The sequence below is a fragment of the Notechis scutatus genome, chromosome 2, assembly GCF_049901735.1.
Source record: "Notechis scutatus isolate UNSWTSFEM ecotype Mainland chromosome 2, rNotScu1.2, whole genome shotgun sequence".
Taxonomy (NCBI): Eukaryota; Metazoa; Chordata; class Lepidosauria; order Squamata; family Elapidae; genus Notechis; species Notechis scutatus.
In genome coordinates, this window is record NC_142010.1 from 265094090 (window position 1) to 265116594 (window position 22505).

Below are 22505 nucleotides of genomic sequence, written 5' to 3' on the forward strand. Positions count from 1 at the left end.
AGAGAGAGGGAAAAATAACACCTAATAAATTCACACTAAAGCAACTGATTTAGTACGCTTTTAAAAAGCCCAGCAGCCCTTGCTTATGAGGAAAAGATCTCTTCAGCTGTTACAAAGTCACTGCAGCTCCATCCATTATTTGACATTAACGAAAATGGGACACCTAGACAAATATTGTGGGGGGGCTGTTTTGGGTCTCAGCTGTTCTCCTTGCACACAAAATATAGAAGGTGTGATGGCCCAAAGGGGTGTGGCACAAAAGCAACAACGTCGCAAAAGTAGGTAAAGCTCCAACTTGGCCCTCAGTGTCCAGTTATCCTCGGCTGGAGAAAAAAAACTCTCCCAAGGACAGTTTTTAAAGGGAAGAAATTCAGTCCGAACCAAAAGTACACCTAAATTATAAATAAAAACCAACACAAACCACGCTTCAGCAATTAACTGGACAGAACAGGTTAAGGAATTGCAGACTTCAAAAGATAACGTAACACACACAGTTGGGAGGACGCCAGAACCCAGATAAGACTTGACAAACAAAGATAATTCACGCTTTGCTTCCAGCAAGGCGCTGTGAGCAAACGCCCTTTTAAAATCCTGTTTTCCCAGCTGCAGCTAATGAAGGGAATCAGGGCCCTTTCCCCCCCGTAACCCATGTTGCTCCCTTCTCCGTTCCTCCCTGCGTGCCCTAGGATGAAGAGGGGGTGGGCCTGGGTCTTCCTCTGAACTCGTCCTCTGAACTCTGAAGGGCCGGACTGTGCCCTTCCCCAGTTTCCTCCACAGCCACCGGAGCCACACTCCCACTCCCTGTCAGCTGTTCGACCTTCCCCTCGGAATCAGATTCCAACAGGGGCATGACAGAAGGATATGTGGCATGCGGGCTTTGAAGAGAACTTCTCAGCCACACGATTTTTATGGCTACTTCCAGCTTTTCCTACATTGGAGACACAGGGGTATTTTTTTTCTAGAAAAGCGTTCCATTTTGGGGGTCCTGAAGCTATTTTTGCAGACCTTTCATTACACAACTAGGTAACATCATCAGTGTTAGAAGGGAGCAGGGATAGTGGAGAGGAGGAGGAGGAGGGGGGAGGGGAGGGGGAGGGGAGGAGGATGAGAACGATGACTGTAGGGTCCTTTGTGCTCTCTGAGTTTTGTGGCTTTCTTTCAGATGTTTCATGACCCAGCTAGGTAACATTATGAGTTATAAGAGCCTCTGTGGCGCAGTGGTTAGAGTGCAGTACTGCAAGCTACCTCTGCAGCCAGCTGCCTACAGTTTGGCAGTTCAAATCCCACCAGGCTCAACGTCGATTCAGCCTTCCATCCCTCCGAGGTGGGTAAAATGAGGACCCAAAATTGTTGGGGGCAATATGCTGACTCTGTAAACCGCTTAGAGGGGGCTGTAAAGCACTATAAAGCGGTATATAAGTCTAAGTGCTATTGCTATTATCCGTGCTAGAAGGTGTGGCATTGAAGAGGAGGAAGAGGAGGAGGAATGTGAGTCCTTGTGGAGTCATTTTACAAGTGAAGGCCACTTTGAGGTTAAAAACAGGAAGACAAAAATTTGCTGCTGATTAATAAGAAAGCCATTCATTTTAGCCTGCAAATCTAAAATAATTACAAGCCAGAGTATGGCAAATGGATTTCGCCGAAGCCATTATGACATCAGGAAAATCCTTTAAGGGAGAACAGTAATTTAAAAAGACAAAAAAACTGAGTAATGAAATCTTCGGAACAACAATTATTAGGAGATTGATTTGTCGAAAGCACGGTCCATCAGGCGAGAGAAATGTTTTCAAAAGTATGGAAAACAGTCCGGGAATCCCGCAACGCTTACTCAAGAGCTGCTCTGACCTGTTCCCTGCTGCCATGAAGGAAGGGAGAGCAGGAAATTCATTTAGCCAGGAGCATTCAATACAGGCTCTGTTTGCTCTGTTTATTGACAACTGGGTTGCCCTGTAACTGTTGGTGGGAGTGCTCTTATTGGTACTTCTTTTATTAGGCTTGGTTTTGGGCTCCTGTGCCCAAAATTGTGCACGTGCTTGCATGCTCATGCTCGCGTGCCACCACCCAGAAGGCAATGAGCCCCCACACACCCCCTACACATGCGCGTGCAATCCCCCACCCCCCACCCCCTTACCTGCACTGTACCTCACAGCTGATTTTCAGCCTGTTTGAGGCCTTTTTCGGCCTCCCAAAGACTTGAGGAAGGCTTCTGCAGGCTTTGCAAGCCAAAAACTAGGCCCGTTTAGTCACTTCCGGTATTTTCGGAAAAAGAGGAAGTGACGAAACGGGGCTAGTTTTTGGCCTGCAAAGCCTGCAGAAGAAGTAGGAGGAGAAGAAGTAGTAGAAGAAGTAGGGGAGAACCGATAGCAATCTTTCAATGTTTGGGGGATTGCCCCAAAGAAGAGAGGGTCGACCTCTTCTCCAAAGCATGTGAAGGCAGGGCAAGAAGCAATGGACGGAAGCTAATCAAGGGGAGAAGCAACCTGGAACTAAGGAGGAATTTCCTGACAGTGAGGACAATTAACCAGCGGAACAACTTGCCTCCAGAAAGATGGATGGATGGATAGATGGATGGATGGATGGATGGATTGATATAGATTGATAAAGAAGAGAGAGAGAGAGAGAGTATTTGTAGCTTGGGTTAATGGATGGATGGATGGATGGATTAGATAGGTAAGACAGACAGACAGACAGAACGATATCAAGAGAATATTTGTAGCTTAGGGTTGAACTGTGGGATCCTTGGTGCTGTCTGAGATTGGTAGTTTTCTTACAGACATTTCATGACCCAACTAGGTAACTTCATCATTGTAAGAAGAATTTACTTGGTGAGAGGAGGAGGAGGAGGAGGACTGGTGCTCTGTGAGCTTGGAGATTTTCTTACAGATGTGTCATTATCCAACTAGATAACATCATCAGTGCTAGAATTTACTCTCTGTTTATATACAAGTGTTGATGGGAATATTTTTAGTGGTTCCTAGATTTGGCTATTTTTTTTTTTTTACTGTTTTGATTGTTTGTCTGAGTTGATAGTTCCTAATTTCAAGGATTGTTTACTGCTTGAACAGAGACCAAGATAGACCAGGCCACCTCCACGATAGTCTAAAACCCTTGGCATACCTTGCCCTGCTAGATTAAAAAAAAAAATTCTACTTGTTTTTAAACAAGCATTTAATACCCAGCCATTTTCCTGGGGTGACCTTTAGCAATACGTTTCCCGAGCTACGGATTTTCTCTCCTGTTTTATGCTTAAAGGATCGATCGTTGCGCTTTGTGGTTATTTTACGATTTTGTACCCTACCGCGAATCTTGGGAGAGGGCGGCATTAAAAAAAAAATGGAATGAGTTAATAAATAAAAGGAACAATCTAGATGGCAAACCACTGTTAAAAAGAATCGTACTTCACCAGAACTATGCTGGTTTCCCAACCTTAGAATCTCTGAAGAACGAAATGGGACATTGCCAGAGGGAGATAATGGAACTCTTTTATTTAGTTTTAGGGTGTTTTTTTTTCCCAATAGTTTTTGGATCATAGGAAATAAGCCGTTCCTCTGTTAATAAAAGTCTCGGAAATTTAAACTTTAAGCCTCAGGGAGATCTTGTAATACCTGTGGATGAGGATGCCTCTTAATTTTGGTTCTGCTTGCTGCAAGATGCACAAAAGGTTTTGTTTTTTTTTGTAATTATTATTACTCTGAGAGCCAATTTGATGTAGTGGTGAAACTGCTGGCCTATAAACTAGGAGACTGTGAATTCTAGTCCTATCTAACTCCCACCTCAATCTCAAGACGAAAGCCAGTTTGGGGTAGTGGTTTCAGGCACCATGCTGAAAGCAGAGGAGACTGTGAGTTCTAGTCCCGCCTTAGGCACAAAAGCCAGCTGGGTGACTTTGGGCCAATCACCAGGAGACTGTGAGTTCTAGTCCCGCCTTACGCACAAAAGCCAGCTGGGTGACTTTGGGCCAATCACCAGGAGACTGTGAGTTCTAGTCCCGCCTTAGGCACAAAAGCCAGCTGGGGGACTTTGGGCCAATTACCAGGAGACTGTGAGTTCTAGTCCCGCCTTAGGCACAAAAGCCAGCTGGGTGACTTTGGGCCAATCACCAGGAGACTGTGAGTTCTAGTCCCGCCTTAGGCACAAAAGCCAGCTGGGTGACTTTGGGCCAATTACCAGGAGACAGGGAGTTCTAGTCCCGCCTTAGGCACAAAAGCCAGCTGGGTGACTTTGGGCCAATCACCAGGAGACTGTGAGTTCTAGTCCCGCCTTAGGCACAAAAGCCAGCTGGGTGACTTTGGGCCAATCACCAGGAGACTGTGAGTTCTAGTCCCGCCTTAGGCACAAAAGCCAGCTGGGTGACTTTGGGCCAATCACCAGGAGACTGTGAGTTCTAGTCCCGCCTTAGGCACAAAAGCCAGCTGGGTGACTTTGGGCCAATTACCAGGAGACTGTGAGTTCTAGTCCCGCCTTAGGCACAAAAGCCAGCTGGGTGACTTTGGGCCAATCACCAGGAGACTGTGAGTTCTAGTCTCGCCTTAGGCACAAAAGCCAGCTGGGTGACTTTGGGCCAATCACCAGGAGACTGTGAGTTCTAGTCCCGCCTTAGGCACAAAAGCCAGCTGGGTGACTTTGGGCCAATCACCAGGAGACTGTGAGTTCTAGTCCGCCTTAGGCACAAAAGCCAGCTGGGTGACTTTGGGCCAATCACCAGGAGACTGGAGTTCTAGTCCCGCCTTAGGCACAAAAGCCAGCTGGGTGACTTTGGGCCAATCACCAGGAGACTGTGAGTTCTAGTCCCGCCTTAGGCACAAAAGCCAGCTGGGTGACTTTGGGCCAATCACCAGGAGACTGTGAGTTCTAGTCCCGCCTTAGGCACAAAAGCCAGCTGGGTGACTTTGGGCCAATACCAGAGAGCCAGGAGTTCTAGTCCCGCCTTAGGCACAAAGCCAGCTGGGTGACTTTGGGTACCAGGAGACAGGAGTTCTAGTCCGCCTTAGGCACAAAGCCAGCTGGGTGACTTTGGGCCAATCACCAGGAGACTGTGAGTTCTAGTCCCGCCTTAGGCACAAAAGCCAGCTGGGTGACTTTGGGCCAATCACCAGGAGACTGTGAGTTCTAGTCCCGCCTTAGGCACAAAAGCCAGCTGGGTGACTTTGGGCCAATCACCAGGAGACAGGAGTTCTAGTCCCGCCTTAGGCACAAAAGCCAGCTGGGTGACTTTGGGCCAATCACCAGGAGACTGTGAGTTCTAGTCCCGCCTTAGGCACAAAAGCCAGCTGGGTGACTTTGGGCCAATCACCAGGAGACTGTGAGTTCTAGTCCCGTCTTAGGCACAAAAGCCAGCTGGGTGACTTTGGGCCAATCACCAGGAGACTGTGAGTTCTAGTCTCGCCTTAGGCACAAAAGCCAGCTGGGTGACTTTGGGCCAATCACCAGGAGACAGGGAGTTCTAGTCCCGCTTTAGGCATGAAAGCCAGCTGGGTGACTTTGGGCCAATCACCAGGAGACTGTGAGTTCTAGTCCCGCCTTAGGCACAAAAGCCAGCTGGGTGACTTTGGGCCAATCACCAGGAGACAGGGAGTTCTAGTCCCGCCTTAGGCACAAAAGCCAGCTGGGTGACTTTGGGCCAATCACCAGGAGACTGTGAGTTCTAGTCCCGCCTTAGGCACAAAGCCAGCTGTGACTTAGGGCCAATCACTAGGAGGCTGTGAGTTCTAGTCCCGCCTTAGGCACAAAAGCCAGCTGGTGTCTTTGGGCCAATTACCAGGAGACTGTGAGTTCTAGTCCTGCTTTAGGCATGAAAGCCATGTGGGTAACTTTAGGCCAATCACCAGGCGACAGTGAGTTCTAGTCCCGCCTTAGGAACAAAAGCCACCTGGGTGACTTTGAGCCAATCACCAGGAGACAGGGAGTTCTAGTAATGCCTTAGCCATGAAAGCCAGCTGGGTAGCCCAGTCTCTCTCTCTCTCTCTCTCTCAGCCCAATCCACTTCACAGGATTGTTGTTGTAGGAAAAATAAGTGGAGGAAGGAGTATTAGACATGTCCCCTGCCTTGAGTTACTTACGGAGTAATAAAGGCAGGGGAAAAAATCTAATTAAATAAAAATGATATTTTTTCCAGAGAGTAAGGCAAGCGAAACAATTTCCAAAGGAGGCAGATACTGAAGGTTGGGGCAGGAGAGTCTATCATGAGAAGTTGTGGATACCCTTGGTTAAGTTCTTCAATGCAGGCCACAATAGCGTAATAAACAGATCAAAATGTGCAAACTTATTAAAAAGCCAGTGAATATTTATCTGCTCACCCCCTAATGGCGACATCAGTTAAGTAATCTTTGCATTTAATGAACTTGTTAACTGTGGAAGACTCAATTGCTGGCCGTTGGGTTAATCAGGCATGCCTTGAAAATTGGTTGAACTCTTAAACATCAAGGAAACCCGGCATTAAAGTAACGCCAAGTATTTAAAATGGATCAAAATTCAGAGATGCGTTTGAAGAACTTTTTTTTTTTCTCTCCTTCGGGGGAAATTTGTGGCCTGAGACCGTCCCTTGAACATCAGAGCGCTTTGGAGAACAAAAGCCGAATTGAACTGTTGGGACGGAGGCTGTGGATAGCAGGATTAGCGGGGCACATTTATAGGATGGCTCCTAGCCCTGACTGTTGGCTCTGGTGGATTAAACCTCAAAGGGCTCCCTGTAGAGGCGCCTGGTGTCCATCTTGAAGAGCCTCCTCTACAATGCGGTGTAGCCCCCGTCTTGCTGTCTTGGCTACCCTGCCCCCTATTAAGCTCTGTAGACCAGGCTGTGACAGGATAACAGAATAACAGAGGTGGAAGGGACCTCGGAGATCTTCTAGTCCAACCCCCTGCTCAACAAGCAGGAGACCCTATACCCGTGATGGCGAACCTGTGGCACACATGCCACAAGTGGCATGCAGAGCCATTTGTGTTGGCACGCAAGCCGCAGGCAAACTTACCTCACTGCGCATGTATGCGCCTCACCGCTGATTTTTGGTGGGTTTGAGGCCTTTTAGGCCTCCCTGAGGCTTGAGGAGAAGGCTTTGCAGGCTTTGCAGGCTGAAAACTAGCCCCGTTTCATCACTTCCTGTTTTTCCGGAAATACCGGAAGTGACGAAATGGGGCTAGTTTTCGCCTGCAAAGCCTGCAGAAGCCTTCTTCCTCAAGCCTTTGGGAGGCCTAAAGGCCTCAAACCCACCAAAAATCAGCGGTGAGGTGCAGTGCAGGTAAGGGGTGTGTGGGGGAATTACGTAGAGGGGGGGCACATTGTCTTCTGGGTGCTGGCACGCGAGCGTGAGTGTTCTAGCGCGCGCACAATTTTTGGCACAGGAGCCCAAAAAAAGTTAGCCACCATGGCCATATACTATTTCAGACACGTGGCTGTCCAATCTCTTTTTAAAAACCTCCAGGGGTGGAGCACCCACAACTTCTGAAGGCAACTTCCACTCCAGCGGTTAATTGTCCTCACTGTTGGGAAGTTTCTCCTGAATTCCACATTGCCTCTCTCCTGGATTAGTTTCCATCCATTGCACCCTCTGTAATCTAGTTTGTCCCCTGATGGGATCTTTATGGAACTTAGACCATCCCAGACAAGTGGCGGTCCGGTCTCTTCTTGAAAACCTTCAGTGTTGGAGAACCTGCAGCATCTAACCTACCCATCCATCCATCAACCCAAGCTGTATTTAATACTCCAATCTAGGAACCACCAAGACTGTTTCCTAGTATGATTTGATTGCTTATTGTATCCTATGACTATCATTAAGTGTTGTAACTGATGATTCTTGACTCTTGATGAATGTATCTATTCTTTGATGGACACTGAGAGCATCTGCACCAAGACAAATTCCTTGTGTGCCCAATCACACTTGGCCAATAAAGAATTCTATTATTCTATTATCTGTTATTATCAACACTGAAAGGGTAAGTCACTACAGGTAATCCTTGGCTTACAACAGTTCATTTAGTTGACCGTCCAAAGTTACAACAGCACTGAAAATAGCGAGAGCCGTTTTTCACAGTTGTGGCCTTTGCAGCAAGCATCCCCATGACCGTGCGATAATAATTCAGATGATCGGCAGCTGGTTCGTATTTATGACCGTTGCAGTGTCCCCGGAGGTCACGTGATCCCCTTTTGTGACCTTCTGACAAGCAAAGACCGATTCACTTAACAACTGAGTGACTAACTTATTGATTTGTAGTGACTCTCTTCACAATTGTGGCAAGAAAAGTTGTAAAATGTAAAAAAAATAAATCACTTAACAAATGCCTCACAGAAAATTTGAGCTCAATTGCAGTCATACGTTGAGGACTACCCATAGTATGCAAACCCAAACTCTCTTCTAGCACTGACGATGTTACCTAGTTGGGTCATGAAACGTCTGCAAGAAAGCCACCAAGCTCAGAGAGCACCAAGAACCCCACAGTCCTCCTCCTCCTCTTTCCCCCGTCTCCTTCCCCCACATTCCTCCTCCTCCTCTCCCTTCTAGCACTGATGATGTTACCTAGTTGGGTCATGAAACGTCTGCAAGAAAACCACCCAGCTCAGAGAGCACCAAGAACCCCACAGTCCTCCTCCTCCTCTTTCCCCCGTCTCCTTCCCCCACATTCCTCCTCCTCCTCTCCCTTCTAGCACTGATGATGTTACCTAGTTGGGTCATGAAACGTCTGCAAGAAAACCACCCAGCTCAGAGAGCACCAAGAACCCCACAGTCCTCCTCCTCCTCTTTCCCCCGTCTCCTTCCCCCACGTTCCTCCTCCTCCTCTCCCTTCTAGCACTGATGATGTTACCTAGTTGGGTCATGAAACGTCTGCAAGAAAGCCACCAACCTCAGAGAGCACCAAGAACCCCACAGTCCTCCTCCTCCTCTTTCCCCCGTCTCCTTCCCCCACGTTCCTCCTCCTCCTCTCCCTTCTAGCACTGATAATGTTACCTAGTTGGGTCATGAAACGTCTGCAAGAAAACCACCCAGCTCAGAGAGCACCAAGGACTGCACGTTTCAACCCTGAGCTACAAATATTCTCTTCTGTTTTGAGAGGTCTCCAAAAGCAAAAATGTTAAGTAACCATGAAACAAATTGTGGAAACCTGCTCATCCTTCCAAAATAGTAACACAGAGGACGATTAAGGAGTTTGGGAATTCCAACCATGCGGGATCATGAAAATAAGTGTCCTATTTTTGATTTGAACCTGTCCTGGACGATATTTTCCTACATCCCAACAGAAACCCAATACCCTCCCCTCCTTTTATTCCCAGAAAAGGCTAAGCGTTTTTATTCCATTTTTTAAAGAAGTCGCTGATACCGTTTCTTCGGCTACGGAAGAGATTCCAAACACTTTGACATTAAGCAATCGGAGAAAAGAACAAGATCGTGAAGCGTTCATGCAAGAAGAGTCAGAAAGTCTGTCGTTAAATTTATATTGTTCTAAATTACGTCCTTGTTCTACGTGTATCAACTTTCTGACCCTTTTTATGTCGTGTAAAATTGCAGGTATTAACCTGCTGCCATTTTGGCCAAACTCCTCCGGAAAGTAGCAGGAATGCTCCAACAATCTGTCCTCACCGCAAGGTGGAAAGAAAAAAAAAAACGCAGCTGATGGGGGGGATATTTCTGTCTCAAGAGCTCGGCCAAATTTATGATCATTAATGGAAAGTTGTCGAGGTTAAAAACATGCCAAAAGATGAGATGATCCCCTGGAATGTACATCCCGCCTCTTTGACCCAGAGATAAAACGCCAAAACTTAGAAAGCTCTGCCTTGGGAGACGACATGACTGGTTCCAAAGGGTTGCAAAGAAAGGTTTTTAAATAAAGTTCAACTGTCAGGGCACAGCCAATCAGGAGCCAGGATGGAGTTCAAAAGTGCTGCAAATTTATTCCCTGCAAGCTACGCACAAGAATCTGATCTACTAACACCCATAACTTTTGAAAGCAAGCCCTTGCAAAGATTTAATTGTCCTCACGGTCAGGAAATTCCTCCTAAGTTCTAGGTTGCTTCTCTCCTTAGTTAGTTTCCATCCTTTGCTTCTTGTCCTGCCTTGAGGGGCTTCACAGAATAGCTTGACTCCCTCTTCTTTGGGACAGCCCCTCAAATACTGGGATGCTGCTATCATGTCAGCCCCCCGTCCTTCTTTTCATTAAGACCAGACATACCAATTCCAGCCACCCTTCTTCGTATGTCTATGGAGGTTCTCAGTCATCCAGGTCATGATTGTTCCGAAGTTTTTTTCCCCCACTGGACTTTCTGGTTTTTCCTTGAAGATGTTTCGCTTCTCACTCAAGGAGCTTCTTCAGCTCTGACTGGATGGTGGGGAATGGAAGGATTTATATTCCTTGCAGACAGCTGGTCATTTGAATCCTTCCAGAGGATCGTTGAGGGCACTTGGAGGTTTGTCCGTGTCCTCAGGGTGACCTGAGTAATGCCAAACAGGTGTGGAGCCTGCTGAAAGGAGAGTGTTGTAGACTGGAGATAGAGGATGCTGTATCCCTCCTCCTCTGTTGAGGGAGGGCTGTTCAACTTGGACATGGATGGCCTCTTTGACCCCCTCTTTCAAACCAGAGGTCCTCTCTGTCCAAAATGTAGACTTTGCTGTCTTTAAACGAGTGGCCTTTTTCTCTTAAATTCTTCTTCATACGTCTACAAGGAGTATAAATCCTTCCCTTCCCCAACATCCAGCCAGAGCTGAAGAAGCTTCTCGGATGAGAAGTGAAACGCCTTCAGAGAAAAAAGGAGAAAGTCCACTTGCCTCTTTAAAAGCACCTTTGGGTCATCCATGACCTGGATGACAGAGAACCTGCACAGATTTTTAGCCGTGCACTTTGGGATGAACTCCCTTGAATGGTGTGGGAGTAGGAATGGATTTCCCCAAAATTGGCAAACCATAGGAACCATTTGCACCATTCAGGTGACCCTGAGGACACAGATTTAAAAACCTCCAAGTGGCCTCAACGAATCTCTAAAAAGAATGCAAATGACCAGCTCTCTGTAAGGAATATAAAATCCATTCCCCACCATCCGGGCAGAACTGGAGAAGCTTCTCGGATGAGAAGCGAAACACCTTCAAAGAAAAAAGGAGAGAAAGTCCAGTTGCCTCTTGAAAAAGCATCTTTGGGACAACCCTGATCCGGATGATGGAGAATCTGCATAGACCAGTGGTCAGGGAACAGGGGTAAATTACCCCAAATGGGGTAAAACTGAAAATGCCTGGGGGTAATGAGGACGGTCGCGCTGGCGCGACCGCTCATTCACCCCCAGGCATTTTATTTCCGACATTCTGTTCGCTTCGGTGAATGCTGCTGGGATCGGGATCAAGGACACAAATGAGAGAAGGGGAGGGAGGAAGCAACGGAAGCCTGTCCTGCTCTCTGGCTCAGCAGCTTCAGTTTCCTCCCGCCTCGTTCCTCTCCGTTCCTCTCTCAGTCGCCTCTCGCTCCTCCACCAGCCCAGGAAGAAACTGCTTCAAAGAAGCCGGGGTGGTGGCTTTTCCTGTCGGCGCAGCTCCTCCGAAGCGCCCGTTTTACCCCCACCCTGCCGCCAATCAATCCAATCAATTCTGCCTGCCTGCCTGCCTTTGTTTCTGGTAGTTTCGGAGCAGCTTCGCTGAGAATAATAACTATTCGCCTCTTTTTCTCAGCCGAAGCTGCTCCGAAACTACCAGAAACGAAGGCAGGCAGGCAGAACGGAGCACTGGATTGAACTGCCGGGCGGCGGGCAGGGCGGGCGGGCGGGCGGGCGGGGGGGTGAACGGGCGCTCGGAGGAGCTGCGCCGACAGGAAAAGCCACCCTGCCGGCTTCTTTGAAGCAGTTTCTTCCTGGGCTGGTGAGGAGGAGAGAGCGACTGAGAGAGGAACGAGGCAGACACCTGAGGGATGGGGCTGAGGGAGGGAGGGAGACACCTGAGGGATGGGGCTGAGGGAGGGAGGGAGACACCTGAGGGATGGGGCTGAGGGAGGGAGGGAGACACCTGAGGGATGGGGCTGATGAAGGCAGGGAGACACCTGAGGGATGGGGCTGAGGGAGGGAGGGAGACACCTGAGGGATGGGGCTGATGAAGGCAGGGAGACACCTGAGGGATGGGGCTGAGGGAGGGAGGGAGACACCTGAGGGATGGGGCTGAGGGAGGGAGGGAGACACCTGAGGGATGGGGCTGATGAAGGCAGGGCCGAGAGGCGAGGCTTCTCAGCCGTCCTGCAGGGACTATCTGTTGCTCAGGTTGCAATGAGGAGGCATTGGCGTTCCCTGAACTTGGAGTTTGCTGGCAGACGTTTATTACCCGACCAGGTAACAACATCAGATGTTACCTAGTCAGATAATGAAACGTCTGCAAGCAAAATAGACGTTCTTCAAGTTTCATGTACAAATACATAACAGCCGACCCTCATTTGCTAACGCTCAGTGGCCCTCTGGCCATTCAAATATTCCCAATTAGCATTAAGAGATTAAACCCGCACGAGTAGCTCAGCCAGTTTATCACCGAGCCTTCCGTCCGCGCCCAACTGTGCATTTATTCACTTCCTCATCCCGCTACCCACAACCCACTTACGGGCCTAAATTAACACACTCCGCTGAGAAATAACACAGCATGTTTTGGGGCTTGGCTCAGTAAGTTACGCCATCGCAATGGGGTAAAAAAAATCACAATTGATGGCTTCCAAACGAACCCAGCCACTTAAGGCTGTGATTTAAACACACCGCAGATAAAGCCAACTCAGGGGTTGGCAGGAAAGCGGAACTGCCAGTCGTTCCATCCTACCGTGACGTGCCACGTTCCTCGTGGTTTCATTTTTTGAAAACTGGGGAGGGGAAGGCAGAACTCCTTCCCCCTTTTGGCGGAAGGCTTCAAGCAAGTGTGATGACCTGGGGCAAAGGTACAGAGGCAACACAGTCAGCTGGTAATTCAAATCGTCCCCTTTATTGCTCCAACTTTCCCCCAAACGCTCCCACGTTATGGCAAGTCCCAGAGCAAAGTGATCTCTCTCTCTCTCTCTCTCTCACACACACACACACACACAAAACCTCCAGCAGCCTCTGGCTGCAAGCAGTCCAGCAAAACGACTGCAAAGTAAGTAAATCCCGCGGGGCAAGGAAATAAGTCAATGAGTCCAGGAAGCAAAGGAACAAGGCAGCGATTTCAGGAAGCAAGACATAAAATTGCAAGAAGTCCAGGAAACTCCAAACGTCGGCAACGGCACACAACACTCCATGAATTCACCGTTTGTGCCGGACAAACGCCCCTCCCCACAGCGTCTCCTTAAAAGTTCAGCCCCCAGGTGTGCCTTGTGAAGAGGGGCGGGGCGCTCTCCTCCCAAGTATTTGGGTTAGCTTGCGCTGTTCCTGCCTTCTTTCCACTCTCCGTGCTCACAGATCAGGAGGGGGCGGTCCTTGCTCATCGCCTGAGCTCCGCCTCTCTTCCTTTCCACCGCTTGCCCTCTCTCGGTCATCCTTCCCCCATTCCGCTCTGCTTACAAGCCGTCCCACTCCTGGGGGGCACTAGCCTGCCTCTTCCCCACATACCTCCAAAGCCAGTGAAACTGCCCCCTTGGTCTCCCTTGACTCCAGCTCCAGCTTGTCTTCCTCTGCAGATTCAGACTCCGACGGGGACATGACAGCAAGTCCTCACGCAACATTGACCAAGTCTTAAACACGAGCTTCTCCCCTCAACCCCGTTTTGCAAGTCCCGCTATGTTGCCTCATGACAGATAGTCCTCGACGTACGACCGGAATTGAGCCCAACATTTCTGTTTGCTGAACAAGACAGTTGTTAGCTGAGTTACGTCCCGTTTGACGAACTTTCCGGCCACCGTTGTTAAGGGGATCGCTGCGGCTGTTAAGTTAGCAACAGGGTCGTTCGGTGAACCTGGCTTCTCCAATGGCTCAGCAGAAAGTTGCAAAAGGGGGAATATCACATGACACACACCCCGGGACGCTGCAACTGTCATAAATGCGAGTCAGCTGCTAAGCGTCCGACTTTGGATCCCCTGTCCATATTTATGATGCAGGCGAGAATACAGCCTTCAGGACATCCTAGTGCTGATGTTGTCATGCAGGAAACGAACATCCGAATATTGGATGAAAATACACGGTTGGAGGAGATGATCAAGCAACAAATAGATCTGAAACCAGAAATATTTTTGTTGGGGGTATAATGCCGGAGGGCTATGATAAAGGGACTATATACCTATTTTTGCATGCATTGGCAGCAGCGAGGATTGTATTTGCACAATACTAGAAAAATGAGAACACTCCACCAGATGAGGATGTAATCCGGAAACTATTAGACTGTGCCAAGATGGATAGATTGACATTGAAAACAAAAGACAAAGAAGACTCAGAATATTACTTAACATGGAATAGATTTTACGAGTGGTTAGAGATAAGAGGTGGAAATTAGATGAAGAAAGATTATTGCTATGGATGAACTAAATATAAAGAAGGTTTATAGTTATAAATATGCCAATATAATCAACAGAACTACAAATAAGATAATATAAAGAGAAATCTAGGCAAAGCTATTGTTACTCAATTACTATTGTTATTAGTATTTATGTTAATATCCTTTGTTCTTTCTTTGCTTTTCATGTAAATGATACGCCCTGACAATACACTGTATTTAAAATGTTTATGTATAAATATAAATATAAATATAAATATAAATATAAATATAAATATAAATATAAATATAAATATAAATATAAATAAAAAACCATTCTGGCACAGCAGTAGGCTAGCCCCAAATTTAAAACTAAAACCACTGTAAAAGTCTGACTCACAGACGAACACTATACAGAAGCCTGATGATGGCAGATGAGATTCTGCCGAAACATTGCTACAACTTTAAAAGCACAACTACAACGACGTGGGAAAATACCCGAACAAAGCTGAATACCATGCATGTAAGTACCCGTGAAAACTTAAAAAAACATACATAAACATACATACATACACACACACACACACACACACACACTAAAAAAAAAATAAGGAAACAAACATCCGAAGCTGCAATAGGTAACATCACTGCAGGGACGCAAAACATCACAAACAGGAAAAGTTTGACACACTGAAAGAGGGAATGAATCGACGGCAGATTCCACCTTAAGCATCGGCAAATGGAGACGGGCTAGAATCGGACCCTTTCACTCAGCACCGTCTTAGGATGTGAGAAACGACGACAAAATTGTGTTGTTTTCGTGCAGGTCGTCAGCGATATATAACTGTTTAGTGACTGTTGGAAGTGACGAAAGCCCCCTGGGAAAAGTGACGAAGGACCTTTTTTCACACTGAGGATCGTCGCTGCGTCCCCAGGATTCACACGAACAAAATTCAAGTGCTTGGCCACTGAATCGTGTTTATGACGGTTGCAGTGTCCCAGGGTCATGTGATTCCCTTTGGCAACCGTCTGACAAGCGACATGGAGAGAGTTGGATTCGTTTAATGGCTGTGTTACTAGTGTCAACTCGTAAAATATTTCTATGGTCTTTTTAGAGTTGCCAACAGAAAGGGAGCGGGGAGCAGTGCGGCAGCTTGTAAATCAAAAGTGCATTCCATAAATGTTTTCAAAGATAGTAACTAGGTGACTGAAGTTTCTGCCGCACAAAATTCTAACTGGAGAGCCTGATTGATGACTCTGGGCTACGGATGTGTCCCATTGGAGAACATGAATTAGGATATACCCAGGGGGTGGGGGAAAAACCAGGGTCAAGGGTGACAGTGAATGATGTGCCTCAGAGTCGGCTGCACCCAGGCAGTGCTGACATGTTAACTCCCAATAAATCTTTTGGAAGTGTTGGAAGTTTGGCTCGAGACTCGTGATTTAATTGGGGTAATCCTGACAAACAGATTAACAACTGCAGGGGTTGACTTCACAACTGTGGCGCGAAAGGTTGTAAAATGGGGGGGGGACACATTTAACAACTGCCTTGCTAGCAATGGAAATCTTGGGCTCATAAAGCAAGGACTACCTGTGCTACGAATTCAATACACATACTTCGGATGGATGAAAGCTTAGCTTTTTTAAACAAAAAAAGTCCTATCTGGTTGGACGGGAAGAAGTGAGACCAGCTGCAGCCAGGATGAAAGCTATCAACTGCCAAGGCTACGCCCCAGCTTGCTTTCCAGCCCGTCCACCAGGAGACCAGCCAGGTCAATTCAACAGCTCGCCAGTGTGGTTGGCGGCATACGGAAGGGGTGTGGACTTCAGAAATGTGGCATTTGACCTTTGAGGTGAAACCAAGGAGGGAGGGAGAAAAAGATAAGGGAGGGAGGGGAGGGAGGGAGGGAGGAGGGGGAGGAGAGGGAAGGAAGGAAGGTGGGAAAGGAAGGAAGGAAGGAAGGAAGGAAGGAAGGAAGGAAGGAAGGAAGGAAGGAAGGAGAGGAGAGAGGGAGAGGAGCTAGGTAGGTAAAAGGAAGGAAGGAAGGAAGAAAAAGGAGGGAGGAAGGAAGGAGGAGGGAGGAAGGGAGGGGGAAGGAAGGAAGGAAGAAGGAAGGGAGAAGGAACTAGGAAGGAAGAAGGAGGAGGGATGGAGAGGAACTAGGGAAGAAGGAAGGAGGGAGGGAGGAAAGGGAGGGAGAGGAAGGAAGGAAGGAAGGAAGGAAGGAAGAGAGGGAGAGGAGCTAGGTAGGTAAAAGTGAGGAAGGGAGGGTGGAAGAAAAAGGAGGGAGGGAGGGAGGGAGGGGAAGGAGGGGAAGAAGGAGGATGGAAGGAAGGAAGGAGGGAGGAAGGAAGGAGAGGGATGGGAGAGGAAAGGAAGGAAGGAATGGAAGGAAGGAAGGAAGGAGAGGAAGGAAGGAAGGAAGGAAGGGAGGGAGGGAAGAGGAGAAGGGATGGGGAGGAGGAACTAGGGAAGAAGGGAGGATGGAGGAGAGGGAAGGGAGGGAGGGAGGAAGGAGGAAGGAAGGAAGGAAGGAAGGAAGGAAGGGAAGGAAGGAAGGAAGGGAGGGAAGGGAGGGAGGGAGAGGGAGGGAGGGAGGGAGGGAGGGAGGGAGGGAGGAAGGAAGGAAGGAAGGAAGGAAGGAAGGAAGGAAGGAAGGAAGGACTTCAGGGCCCATCGAAACACTTGATCCCCTCTACGATCTGCCATCTCTCACAGATCCCAGCCCTCCTCCACTTCTGAGAAAGTTGGGCAGGGCCGCAGAAGAGGTGAATCCAAAGGCAAAGGTGAATCCAAAGGCAAAGCCATTTAAGCAAGAAAGACGGGAGGGAGCAGGCCGCTTTTGCTAACGTGGAGATTTCTGTTCCATTCTTCCTTGCGACGACCAACCCCTCTTGCACAGCAGAGCAACATCCCCGGAGCAGCTGGGTGGCCGTTCCCCACTCGAGGGAGCCCCCCTCGGGTTGCTTCTGGAAGGGCAGCATGCCGCGATAGGTGCCCAGCTATCCATCGGGGCAATTATTTCTCCCCCGGTTGGCGTGCAGTCAACTCCTCGCTCCCACCCACTCCCCATTTTAAGCCGATTTTTTTTAAAAAAAAATAAAGGATATCTTCCCTCTCTTTGATGATGAGGACGTTCTGGTCCTCCAGTTGCCGGATCTTCCTCTCAAAGGCCTCCTGCTCGGCTTTCAGGCGCTCCTCCGTCACCTCTTTTTCCTCGCTCACTCTGAAAAGATCAACACAACAACACACACACACACACGCCATCAGACCAATACCCAGGCGCCACTAGAAGACAGATTTCGATCCGGACTAGCCTGAAGACCCTCTGCCTCACCACCCACCACTCACGTTGTCACGATTCCTCTTGCTTCTACTTGTCCTAAATAGAAGGGGGCCGATCAAGTAGTGATTGTGCTGCGGCTATCATGGAGTGAGAGAGAAAGAGGGAGGGACAGAGGGAGGGAGGGAGGGAGGGAGGGGAGAGACAGAGAGAGAGAGGGAGGGAGGAAAGAGAGAGAGAGAGAGAGAGAGAGAGAGAAACAGAGAGAGAGAAGAGACAGAGGAGAGAGAGAGAGAGAGAGGCAGAGGGAGGGAGGGGGGGAGGGAGAGACAGAGAGAGAGGGAGAGAGAGAGAGGAGATCAGGAGACAGAGAGAGAGAGAGAGACAGAGACAGAGAGAGAGAGCAGAGGCAGAGAGAGAGAGAGAGAGAGAGAGAGAGAGAGGGGGATATGGTTTGTATTTTTCAATGTTGTCGCCCTAAGAAACTTATGTGTGAGTTGGGCGGCCAGGTAAATTTGCTTAATAAATAAATGGATGGATAGAAGATAATAACTGTAGCTCGGGTTTGAACTGTAGGGTCCTTGGTGCTCTCTGAGCTCATGAGTTTTTAAAAATTAAAAAAAGAGAATTGGGTATGAGAGGCGGGTCGGGCAGGTTTTAATTCTCAAAATTAATGTCACTGTAATGATGTTAAGGTATAGGGATTTAAGAGCTGACCAGATGTAAAGCTGATGCAATGTAAGGCTGATGCAATAAGGGTGAATCCGCAGAGCATGGGTATTGCCCTTTTAAGACGAAGAATGGATCCACAGAAGGTTTACCTCTTTAAGAGGTGTCTATATAAAGGCAGCTATTAGAGGGCATGTTCTCTGTCCTTCTGTCCGGTATCCATTGCAGAGTTCTCCGTGTAGAGTTAAGATTGATCGCTTGTCAGGTATTTGCCTACCACGTATATGTCATTTCTGTATATGTCTTATATATAAACCACTGTTAAATGTCTAAGTCTCTGTGTGCTGTGTTTTGCTCCTGGTTTGTGTCATAATAGTAGTCACGCTTGAAACGCTCTGACAAATGAGTTTTTCTTAGAAAAGCTAAGGAAGAGCCTGCCTCTCATGAGCTCAAATGCCATCATATACCTTGCTTTACATAACGGAGCACGATACATTTTAATGCTCCAAACCAAGCTTAGAAAGCTGACCTTCCCAAACCGGCACCTTCTATATTGATAGCAAGGTACATGACGACGGCTGGGACTACAGTTTCCAGGAGCTATCCCTCTGGTGATGCAGCCTAGGACTGATGGTGAGTTGTAGTCTTGCCTTAGGCAGGAAAGCCAGCTGGTGATTCTCAGCCAATCACCAGGAGATGGTGAATTCTAGTCTCACTTTAAGCATGAAAGCCGGCCTAGTAACTTTGGACCGATCACCAGGAGACAGTGAGTTCTAGTCCCATCTTAGGCATGCCAGTCATTCTCTCTCAACACAATTCATCTCCCATTGTTGCTATTGTAAGGAAAGTAAGAGGAGGAAGGAGTATTGGGTTATGTTCGCCACCTTGAGTTGTTTATAAATAAATATGGGATAGAAGTAAAATAAACAACCAAATAAATAAATTTGCAGCAAGGGAGATCTTTAGTCAGCTCTGAAATCTCTCAGAGACACTTTGAATAAGGAGAAATTCCTCCAATTCACAAAACCACAACTGGGAAGGAAATTCTCAGCCTTCTAAATTCTCAGGCCTCATTTATCCTCACCTTGCAAGCTCCTTAATTAAGTTCGCGATGCGCCTCTTGTCTTCGGGGCATAAATCCTTCAAAGAAGCACTTTTTGTTTCTCCTTTGTCAGGACCCTAAAAAAATTAAAACCCACATTTAGCAAAAGAACTTCATTAAACGTGGAAAGAAACCTTTCTGGATTTACTGCAAATGTATTTCAAACACAAACAGCTGCAGACTCAGCTGAAAATTCAGCCATACTTGAATGGACCAGGAAAGAAAAAGACATATTTTTATAAACGACTACGGAGATAATTTCCCAAATGTTGCATTGGAAGAATCGTTGTCGGCTTATGCTTCCACAAACGAGCTTCACCAAGGGCTGGAAGGAGGAGAAAGAGAAGGATTGCAATTTTGTAAGGGCCTCAGAAATGGGGGTTTGAACAGAGGGTGAAGTCCTATTCTTAACCTTTGGGAACTTATCATCTGTAGCTGATACAACGTTTTGCCAGAAGCAACAATTGCTACGTAAAACTTCATAAGATCTGAAGTATTACAAGTCTTTTTTTCAAATGCTAATTACACCGGAAAAAGGGTGAAAGTACATTTTGGAAATGTACCAACAAACAAAAAAATGAATTATTCAAAATCTATTAGTAGAATTAAGGAGACATTTCCTGATAGTGAGAATCAGTGGAGCAGCTGAAGGTTTTTAAGAGATTAGGCAGCCAGTTAATCTGAAATGGTCTAGGGTTTCCTGCCTGAGCAGGGGGTTGGACTAGAAGACCTCCGAGGTCCCTTCCAACTCTGCTATTCTGTAATGTTCTGTTATCTCTAAATCTAAATCCCCAAATGACTCCCCAGACAGCATTTGATTGCACAGTAAAAACCGTGCAATTGTCAACTCAAGTTTCATCCCGTAATTCTAGCTGCAAATCCCAAAACACGCGACATCGCCTTCTTGCAATGGCCAATTGGCTACCGGGTGAGTCTCTAGGCTTCATGGGCCACCAAATTGCTAGAGCATCAAAAAGTCAGAGTACCAATGATGGGATAGTACCGGTATAGCATTATTTTTTTGTAAGAGGTGTATTTGCACCCTTTCACCACCAGAGGGCACTGCATTATTCAGAAAATTTCTGCATTCCCACCGAGCATAAGACTGAACAGTTCAGGAAACCAGATAGGTGAGTTAAATGTTGGGATCGCCAACCTTTTGGACCTCAGGGACCATCAAACCAATAATTTTAAGTCCCGCGGAGCAGAGACCCTGGGAAAATCCCCAAAAAAGTCCACAGGAAAATTCCCCATCCCATTTTTCTACCGATCGATCATTCTTTATTTGGGATCGCAGGATACCGTCTCCAGCTCCGTTCTCAGGGGGAGAGAGGGAGAGAAAGAGAGACTTTGGGCTTTATGCAAGGAAAGCAGCAGAAGCAGCAGAAGTCTTTCTTTCTCTCCCCCAAACTCCGCCAGGAATGAGTCTTTGCCGGCGCAGCGTCTTGGAGCAGAAGGCCTTGTAGGGTCCCAAAAATTTCTGGCAGAGCTTGGAAGAGAGAAAGAAAGACTTTGGCTGCTTTCCTTGCATGCAGCCAAAAGCAGAAGAAGGAAGAAGCGGAAAGAAGCAGCCCGGTGGCCAGGCCAGGCGTGTGGGGTGAGTGGGGCAAGTTCCCCCCCTCTACCCTTTCCCCCCTCCCCTCACTACCTCGTGTTGTGTACAATGCAAGTGATGCAAGCCTTGTGTTTCTGCAGGCCATGTGGGAGGCACAGCCTTGTGTTCCCACGCAGCCTGGATTAATTGCTTTGGGGGTGACATTTCTCTGCAGACCACCAAAATTTTCTCGCAGACCACCCATGGTCCCCGGCCCACTGCTTGGCAACCACTGTGTTAGAATACAGGTAGTCCTCGACTTATGACCACAATTGAGCCCAACATTTCCACTGGTTAAGCAAGGCAGTTGTTAAACGAGTCACACCCCATTTTAGGGCCTCTCCCCCCCACAGTTGTTAAGTGGATTGCCTGCTCTTTCTGCTGTTTTTCAACTTCCATAATTTTCACGGGTGAACTTCAATTTCAAGAATACACTAACTGACAATGCTGGCTGGGGAATTCTGGGAGTTGAAGTCCAGCCATCTTAAAAGACTTAGATGAAAAGCACCCTTCTTCTCTGAGAAACTATCCATTTCTGTCCTAATTAAGAATGGATCACACAAGAAGAAAGAGGTTCCCATCAATTCTCCGTCATACATGCTTCCACCACGAGTGGGAGATGTGATTAGACTACACACCAAGGAACTGCATCTTTCTGGCTTCTGTTTCTTTCAAAGACTTCAAAAGATAACAAACTTTAATATTTCAAGCCAACTTCAGAATAGATACTAGCAATCAACTTGCACAGAGTGAAGTTTCCCAGGGCGGCAGAGAGTTTTATTCAAGTCAGAATCAGAACAGAGCTGGAAGGGACCTTGGAGGTCATCTAGTCCAGCCCCCCTGCTCAAGCAGGAGACCCGGTACCATTTCAGACAAGTGCCTGTCCAGTCTCTTCTTAAAAACCTCCAGGGATGAAGCACCCACAACATCTCAAGGTAAGCAGTTCCCCGGTTGTCTTCACTGTTAGGAAGTTTGTCCTTGATTTCAGATTGCTTCTCTCCTTGATTAATTTCAAACCATTGTTTCTTGTCCTGCCTTCTGGGGCTTTCAAAATAAGTTGACCACCACCCCCTTCTTTGTGGAAGCCTCTCAAATACTGGAATACTGCTACGATGTCACCCTGAGTCCTTCTTTTCTCTAGACTAGGCAAGCCAAATCCTGCAGCCGTTCTTCGTATGTTTTAGTCTCCAGGCCTCTGATCATCTTAGTTGCTCTTCTCTGCACTTTTTCCAAAGTCTCAACATCTTTTTCGTAATGCAGTGACCAAAACCTGATGCAGTATTCTGGGTGTGGCCTTACTAAGGCTTTATAAAGTGGTACTAATACTTTTTGGGCTGCTGCTACACACTGGCTGGCTCATGTTTAAGGGATTGTCCACTAAGACTCAAAAAAAAAACCCACCATTTTTTTAAATCTACAACAGCCTTTTCCGTTAAGAGCTCTGTGGGGTTTTATCTGCTAAAATTCTCCCTGGGATTTTT

The 22505-nt window shown here is 47.5% G+C and overlaps 1 protein-coding gene across 1 annotated transcript in view; it reads right to left on the reverse strand.

Annotated features, from left to right (window-relative positions):
- Positions 1-22505, reverse strand: part of LOC113426352 (protein hinderin-like) — an 88772-nt gene that overhangs the window by 56380 nt on the left and 9887 nt on the right. Inside the window, exons 4-5 of the mRNA XM_087954239.1 lie at positions 19413-19507; positions 17443-17602 (exon numbers count right to left, since the gene is read on the reverse strand). Coding sequence (XP_087810365.1) covers positions 17443-17602; positions 19413-19507 — 255 coding nt within the window. The remainder of the gene's footprint in view (positions 1-17442; positions 17603-19412; positions 19508-22505) is intronic.